Genomic DNA, 8890 nt, shown 5'->3' with positions numbered 1-8890 from the left:
GGGTCGGGCTCTGCTGCCACATCCCAAGGGAAAGGAGGAGAGGAAATGGCCTCCAAGTGCCCCAGGGCAGGTTCAGAGCAGAGAGCAGAAACAATTTGTCCCTGCAGGAGTGGTCAGGCCTTGCAATGAGTGTCCCAGGGAGGTGGTGGAGTCCCTGTGTGTGGGAGTGTCCCAGAGGGGTCTGGATGTGGCCCTTGGGGACGTGGATCAGGGGTGATCCTGGTGGTGCTGGGTGAGGGTGGCACTGGATCATCTCGAAGGTCTCTTCCAACCTTGATGATTCCATGATCCTGTGATTCTGATTCTTTATTGCCAGGGAATCCTGACAGGCTGCCTGGGCACAGAACTACCCGGGAAAATCATCCTGCCCTGGACTCTACGTTACAAAACTCGCTGTACAAACTCAGCTTCTTTTAAGCTTTTACCTCTACCAAGTTGTTGGAACCCCAAAGTTTACAGATTTTACTGAAGAACCAGCAGTTCTATCAGAAAATTACACTAACAAAGGTGTGTGGAGTATAAGAAGACTGAGGGGAAAGAAGGAAGATGAGCTAAAATATTCAGCTCTTATCCCACCTCTGTCAGTTTGTGACTGTGTGAGAAATGTCACAAACTTGTTCACTGAGGTACAAGAGGAAATATCACTGAGACACAAGAACCTGGCCGAGAGAGCTGCAAACTGTTAAATTAGGAGACAATTCCCAGGTAATTTCATTATCTTAAGGGCAAAAAGAGGAAAAAAAAGGAGCTACAGAGTGTCAAAAACCATCCCCTCTGAGAACAATTCCTTTCAGAACCACAAAGAACACCAGCAAACAGCAGGGACTATTATTAGAATTATTAGAATTATTAGAATCCAGACTTTGACACAAAGAGCTTTTCCACGAATGGCAACCCTTAAATCAGTTTAGTTTTATGATTTCTGATTTCGGGGACTCTTCTGGGTTCGCAACATTTTTGTCACAAAGAAACAAAAAAGTCCTTTTGAGGATGGGGGGGAGAAGAACACAAACCAAGCCAAGGCAAACCCACCCTACCTGTGACAGCGGCTTCCCAAATGCCCAACCAGCTTGGTAGAAACACAGTTTTTAACCCCAAAAAATTATTCACACATTAAATCCACCTCCAAAAACCAATAAGGCACTTCAGCAAATACTCATTTTTACTGGTACAGATGAACCTTTATTGCTTTATCTATTTTTGTTTTCCCCCCCATGAAGCAACTTTGCCATAAAGGTATTTTTGTTCCTAGCTAAGAGAGACAATCTGGGAAAAGCTTTCCAGTACAGATAAAGACTTCTGGCACTGTTGATTTCAAATAATAACTATAATACATTAACAAAAGTGAAAAAAAAATGTTAGACACAAGCTATTTATCAGTCCCTTTTTCATTCAGTGTTTTTCTCAGCTCTTCTGAGCAAATTTCCATTCTAGAATAAATATTCCAAAGGGCTCTGGCATTTCTGTCCTACTGGCTAAAAAGGCAGGGATGATGCTCATGCTTTGAGGATGGTAAGAGAAAACAAGCAAATCTCCTGTTTTGTTTTTTTTTTTAAGATGATACTTTTTTTGGTCCAGCTGTAAACAAAATATTTAGATAGCACTAAAAAGACGACTTTGGAGTTTCCATGTAACTGTCCCTTCCTGGGGAATTTTTAAAAGGTTTTTTTTTAAAGTTTTCCAAGTTGAATCCCAAGTTCTACAATACCCAGGGAAATATTTTAGGAACAATTGTGTCCAAATGCAGCCTGAAATGCGGGTCCACTGCAGTGTTAGCTGAGAGTTCAAATTTCCCACCCTCAAAGGAAGGTTTATTCAGGATAAAGTCACTTCAGGCCCTCTTGGCTGACATAACAGGCTTGGAATTTTAAAAACCAGAATCAAACTGCAGCTCCAGACAAATAAATCCGGTCCCACTGAACTCTGATTGTGCTGCAGCTACCGAGTCACCCAAAAACAAAATGGATTTGGAGCCTCAGGAGCCTCCCAGTCAAGTTTTAAGATGCTTCAGACAGGCAAATGTGTGGAAATAATCACAATTGTGCCAAACCCCCTCCTGTTCTTCAGGGAGTAAATCCTTGTTTTGAAATCTAGAAGATGTTCTGCTGAAATTTCTGGCAGTAAAAACCCAATCCTGGCGTTCATGTCTGAAAAATTATCCCTTAAGGTGGCCCAGAGAAGTAAATATTGGAGTGTTTAAAGGCAAAGCTGCATTAAAAATCAGATCTCTATGGTTGGAGCTGCCACTGAACATGTGGATGCCAGACAAGAGGATTTGTGATCCCCCACTCTGGTTTCAACGTTGGAACTCCACCACAGCGACACAGAATTTCCTTCCCACAGCACTGGGCAGGACTAAAATCTGCTCAACTGCTTTACATCAGAGCAAGAAAAAAAAAGAAAAGATAAAGGAGCAGTGTTTCCATATCAATGTTTGCCTCTAAAATTACATTGAACATCAAGTTGTGCAGATTTAATGAACATTTTAAGCAGCAAGCAACCTGCCTTTCTTATATAATATATATAATTACATACTGTATAATGCTATATTTGGAGACGTACAAATATATATACACAAATATATAAGATACGTATTATATACATCTGCCTTTCTTATATTATATATATATAACTATATAATTTATATAATTGTATATTATATATTGCTTTATATTGATTCAAACACTGTTTAAACCTCTGTTGTTGTGCCATAATTCTACATGGTAAGATCTAAATCTCTCAAAGATGGGCATGACCACCTCTTATTCAGATCATTTTATTATAATAATAATAATAATAATAATAATAATAATAATAATAATAATAATAATAATAATAATAATAAAAAATACCAATTCTGCTCATATTTGGTTGGCTTTTTTTAATCCACATAGCAGGACTGGGATTTTAACTTACAAACTGGGAATTAAACCCTATAAACTGGAAATTAATAACCGATTTTGCTATATCGAGCAAAATAACCCCAGAAACTGCAAATTACAACTTCAAAATGCGCATCCCAAGGAGGTAAAGAAAAAAAAAAAATTCCAGTTCACCCCTCAGAAGCAGCTAAAAATTATATTGCAAAAGGTAGCACTGAGATCTTAATAATCAAATTTATACCAATCAGCATCACAGATTTGATTGGATTAATAACAGAATCATTAACAGAATCACAATGATGCCAGAAGACTCAGATTTTCAAGGAATTTTAGGCAGAGGAAAAAGCCAGGAGAAGCTTTTGGGGCACATAATCCAGCTGGGAAAGTTTTATTTGACGTTCTCGGTGTAGATCTGATGGAAATTCTGAAGTGATTATAATCAGTATAGTAATTATAATCAGTATTTTTTCTTCATGGAATAAAAAACAATCAGAGCAAAATCCGTTTTTTATTTCTTCCACATATGCAAAAAAAAAAGAGCTCGTAGTGTCTAAAATTAATTAGAAAAATCTGACAAGGTGAGGTCCAACAGCAGTTTTTAAACATAACGGTGCAGGTGGAAACTCCAGTTTGGGAGTGAGGAATCATTAATGAACTGACAAGTCTTAGAGACAATATAATATAATATACAGTATAATTTATAAAATTTATGTAATATCCAAACCAGTGAGCTGTACTGGACAAGCTTTCCATACAAAATAGTATTTCCAGTACTGCTGACTCGCTCTGTTCTTAAAAAAAAAATTAAGTATTTCCAGAATTTATTCTCCTCTCAGATACCTTTCTGGTATCTCCTGGCTCTCTAGGGAGAACGTGATGTACGGAGAAAAATATCTAATTTTTGAGAAAATTAAACTATTGCACACCCCTTATTTATTTTAATCAAAGTTACCATCAAAAATGTGGGAAAAAAACCCAATAAATATCACATTTTCACATTGAAAAATGTGAATAAAATTTTTAAAAAACCACCTTATTTTGGTATAAACTTGAACTACAGAGCGTGCAGTTAAAATATCTTTATTAGGTGGCCTGCAACCCTGGGATATGCCACTAGATGGCAAGTTTGGATAGCAATTTAGCCAAATTTTAACTCGTGGCATGTTTGAAAACTCCAAGGACCAAACAGAAAATAGAGCTGAAAAATTAATTCCCCCGCGGTGGAATTCAGAATTACAACCAACAGGTAACACAACAGAGCAGAAATTGAATTTTTTGCTTACCTGCAGCACCTGCACAAACCTCTCAGAGCAAAAACACCTCGAGGTGGATTTAGGAGGGCACTGAATTTACCTTGCAGGGTAAAAACTTACCTCATCAGGAGAGAGCAGGTAAAGAGGTGTTAAGGCAGGGAGTTCCCTTGATTCACAGCTCAGGCCAAGCGACACCAGGATCTCCTTGAGGACTTGGTATCTCTTGCTGTTGCTCATCTTCAGCAGGTTAAAATCCTCCTCGGTTTGCACATCCATGGAATTGCTGTCCAGCTCCAAGTGGGCCTGGCAGGATACGGGCAAAAAAAAAAAAATCAGTGTTCAGCTGTCAATCCACTCACAATATCCTGTGAAACCCAAAATATCCCCCTCTGAAGTAAACATTTCCCGGAGGAGATGTTCAAACTTGTATTTACTAATTCAGTTTATCCCCCTCCTCCTCATGTCTGCCAGAACCAACAGCAAGATGGGGCGTATTTTGCCTTGTGTACCAGAGAAGAATTGCATTAAAACTGAAAGAGCTTTACCAGAGGTTGGAGATCTGAAGAACTCAAAAGAAGTCCTTACTGTGTCACGTGAATTAAGTTGAAATCAGTGCAGATCAAGAAATGCTTCTGTCTGAAAAAATTACTTTCTCACCTGGCAGAGAAATCACTCAGGGCTGCAGCAGAAATGAAATACAACAGAAAAAAAAAGAAATCCTTCATAGACCTCCCTTTTTTTTCTGGTTTTCTTTCTGTGTTTGATGGTTTTTGTGAGGTTTTATTTTGGTTGGTTGGTTTGGTTTATAAATAATTGTTCCAAGATATTTAGAAGGCCTTGTAATCTACCACGCGCAGATTCATTTAATGAAAACCACAAGCTATTCTTTTGTTCATTTCTTCAATTTAATGATGTCCTTTGTGTTTTATCTATGATCTGCTTCACTGAAATTCAGGGAAATGAAGGACAGTGGATGTTCCTGGATCCCTGGAAGTGTCCAAGGCCAGGTTGGACGGGGCTTGGAGTAACCTGTGCTGGTGGAAGGTGTCCCTGACATGGCAGGGGGTGGGAACTGGGTGATCTTTGAGGTCCCTTCCAACCCAAACCACTCCATGGCTATAAAAAATGTCAATGGGGGCAGGACACACCCCCCCCCAGAAGAGCATCAAAACAAGGCAAGCATTTCTGTGGCAGAATATTTAACAGCTGATGTCACCGCCCGGCCCCTGAAGTGAAAACAATAGGGCTTTTCAAACCCACACTGGAAGTCGTTTGGAATTATAAAATGACACACTAATCTTTTTAATCTGATTTTTTTTTTGAAGCTGTGCTGTAAAAGCTCTTTTTCTGGGGGATGTAAAAGGGGAGAAACCTCTGCAGTGTTAAGTTTTCCTACAGCAGAAGGGTCAGTTTAAGGGCTGCAGCAGAGCAGGTTTTTTCCAGGGATCTTGCAGAAAGTTTCTAATCGATTTTCCGGTCCAAGCATCCAGCACACGGGGCGGCAAAGCTGCCCACCAAAAAAAAAGAAAGCTCTAAACATGCTGCTCCGTCTAACAGTTTCCAAAAAACCAGCAGATTTGACCTGATAAACTGATAAGAGATGGAAACACTTCTGAGAAACCCCAGGAATGTTTCTGAACTACGTAATGGCTGGAAAAGTATTGACACCTGATCCCTGAGCAGTGAAATTTGAGTGCTCTGGGCTCCTGAGAAAGTTCTCCTCGACCTAAAATATTGGTTAAAATACAACCTTTCATAAAGCTGAGTCTCTATTACATTACTTAATTTAATTCACTTGAACACTGGCAAATAAATGTTGCTCTGCTTTTCTCAGTGTGCTTGGCAGATTCGTACTTCCAGGGCATACACTTATTTTCTAAACTTTTTATCAGCCTTTCCAACACTCAAAACTTATAGCTCTGAATATTTAAATAATCAGAGACCAACATTTACCTTTAACACACCCATTATCCACAGAGAATAATATTTAAAAAAAAAAAAAAAAATATTATGAACACTTGACTTCTCTGTTGTTTATTTTTGTGAGGGTTTTGTTTGGTTGTGGGGTTTTCTCTTTTACCAGACACCACAATACCCTAACGCTGGAGAGGCACCTGTTTGCTGGGATATTGTTTTCAAGTGGAATGAGGAAGATTTTTGGCTCCTTCACTCCCCCCAGGTGCTCTGAGCTATTTCATAGGGGCAGAATGTTAAACATTTAAAACTTGAAAGCCTGAAGAAAAGACTTGGGAATTATAAAAAGTAGTTTCCAGCGAGGTTTATTTTACACTCCCTGCTTCCCCATAGTTCAGATTTTAGCAAGAGTGACTTTTTTGTTTTGCCAGTGTAAGCTCTCACCCCCAAATCTGTCACAATTCGGCTCTCCCTGTTCCCACCTCCCAAAATCTGCAGAATTCCCAACTCTTGTCACTGCTCAACCTCCAGCAGGCAGAAAAGGAAAGCTCTGCTCTTGAAGATCACAGAATCCCAGGATAGCTGGGGTTGGAAAGCACCTCTGGAGATCACCCAGCCCAACCCCCCGCCCAGGCAGGGCCACCTGCAGCAGGTGACACAGGAATGTGTCCAGGTGGGGTTGGAATGTCTACAGAGAGGGACATTCCACACCCTCCCTGGGCAGCTCTTCCAGTGCTCTTCACCCTCCATGGAAAGAAGTTTCTCCTCATGTTGAGGTGGAACTTGTTGTGGTTTCGTTTGAGGACTCTGCTCCTTGGCCTGACCACTGGGGACAATCTGGCACCATCTTCCTGGCACCCACCTTGGAGATATTGGTCTGGATTGGTAAGTAAGACTCCTGCTTAACATGCAAACCTGCTCTTTCTTCCACCACCCCTCTGATCTTTCCTGGTTCCATGGTGACAACGGGGAAGTGGACCAGCAGTGGCATTGTTGAGGATCAAAGGAAACCCATTCTGCATTCAGAGTCCTTGCACATCCACTAGCACATCTCTCTGCACCTCAGGGGGTGGGCAGGCCCTGGCACAGGTTGCCCAGAGAAGCTGTGGCTGCCCCTGGATCCCTGGAAGAGTCCAAGGCCAGGTTTGGATCTTGGAGCAACCTGGGCTGGTGGAAGGTGTCCCTGCCCATGGCAGGGGGTGGCACCGGCTGAGCTTTAAAATCCCTCCCAACCCAAACAATTCCACGCTTCTCTCCTTGATAGGAACCCCCAAGATCACACAGTGGGAAGAAGTGACCTTTTCCCCACGCAGCAACGTGCAAACCAACACCTCCACACCCACAGCACCTGGGAAAGGATGGCTTCTCCTCCGCTGTCCCCGTGAGTCAGGCGAACAATAACCGTGTCTTTCTCGGCGTTATTTAATCGACACAACGTCTTCACTTCGCCAGCCTCTTCCTTCCCCCCTTCCTCGAAAACACAGCCACTGACCACCAGATCCAGCTTCACCTCAGGGCTGTCCCTTGTGGACGCCACCAGTTCGTGGACAGTCCTCCTCAGCTTGTTCTTCCGCTTGATCCGAACGCCGCCGAACGTGAAGGACGAAGAAATCCCGAGAATCTTCCCGCCTTTGGACAAAAACTTCATGAACTGCTCGTGGGTCCCCTCAGAAATGGGCTCCTCCGTGGCAATGACCAGGAGCAGGGAGTTGTCGACCCAGGGGTCTCTCAGCACTTGCTCCTGGTGCAGCTGGTAGATGGTGTAGCTCTCTGCATCGACGCACTCCCGAAGGATTGATCTCACCTGCTCGAATTTCCCCTTGGCCCCCTGGGAGCCCACGTAAATCAGCACATTCGGGGGCTTCCCAGCAAGGTTCACCCTCTTCATCCCTCTTTCCAGGCAGCCATCCCTCTCCTCCTCCAGCTTGCTGCTGGAATCATTGGGAAGCTCCGGAATGTTTTCTGCAGAGGCGAATTTGACCGATTCGATGGTGCTGTTTTCCAGCTGCAGGCACTCGTGGCAGCTGGAAAGGTGCAAGTGGTGGTGATGCTCTCCTGACAGATTGTTGGGCTCATCCCCACGATCACTTCCCCCCTCTGGCTTGGATTTCTCCTCTTCACTTTGCCCTCCCAGTCCCGATTTAACAGCTGCTTCATCCATTTGGGTGCTCTGCTCTTTCGCAGGTGGTGCCTCCTGCGCCAACTCCTGCAGAGCAGATTCCTGTAAATGGACAGCTGGAAAAGGGAAAGGATGCAAAAGAAGGGGTTAGAAAAAACGGTATTTAAAAGAGCTATCATAAATGCTACTAACGCAGCAGGATTTGATTTAATTTAATTTGAGAACAAATCATCTGTAACAGCAGGAATTTCACTTGTTTGACAGCAAATCCCACCAACACCAAAATCAATCTGGACTTACAAGCCTAAGGAGTCTTTGTTTCAAAGGACAAAATGAAGCAAATGAAATACCTTGGGAAAAACACTGATTTTTCAAGGAGAGCGGGGTAGGAAAATCCCTTGCTGCTCTTTGGAAATGAACTATTTTGAAATAAACTATTTTGAAATAAGCTAATAAAGTGGTGATGTTGGGCAAGATGGAGATATTGCATTGCTGGAGGCCGCAGATAAAGGTTTGGCACAAGTAAAGGGAGCAAAAAAAGAACTGAACTGCTTTCAGTCTGCAGGAAGGGAGAGAGAACCACAAACAGCAAGATCTGGGAGGTTAAAAATCCAAGGAAATAAGAGGCAAATATGAGGAGCTGTTAAACCTTCCCTTTTCTCCCCCTGAAAACAACAGAATTGCAAAGATAAACAATTTATAGCAAATACAAGTAAGAAAAA

General features: G+C 42.2%; 1 protein-coding gene across 1 annotated transcript in view; it reads right to left on the bottom strand.

Moving 5' to 3' along the window:
• Positions 1 to 4255: 4255 nt before the first annotated feature.
• HLCS (holocarboxylase synthetase) overlaps positions 4256 to 8890 on the bottom strand; it is a gene marked incomplete at its 3' end in the record, with an annotated part of 13852 nt that continues 9217 nt past the window's right edge. Inside the window, exons 4-5 of the mRNA XM_027907946.1 lie at positions 7398 to 8284; positions 4256 to 4438 (exon numbers count right to left, since the gene is read on the bottom strand). Of these exons, the coding sequence (XP_027763747.1) occupies positions 4256 to 4438; positions 7398 to 8284 (1070 nt within the window). The remainder of the gene's footprint in view (positions 4439 to 7397; positions 8285 to 8890) is intronic.

Source organism: Empidonax traillii, unplaced genomic scaffold (assembly GCF_003031625.1).
Source record: "Empidonax traillii isolate 1590-97213 ecotype Southwest subspecies unplaced genomic scaffold, ASM303162v1 scaffold1581:size117717, whole genome shotgun sequence".
NCBI lineage: Eukaryota > Metazoa > Chordata > Aves > Passeriformes > Tyrannidae > Empidonax > Empidonax traillii.
Note: the sequence above shows the minus strand (reverse complement) of the source record. Positions and strands in the feature narration are given on the sequence as shown.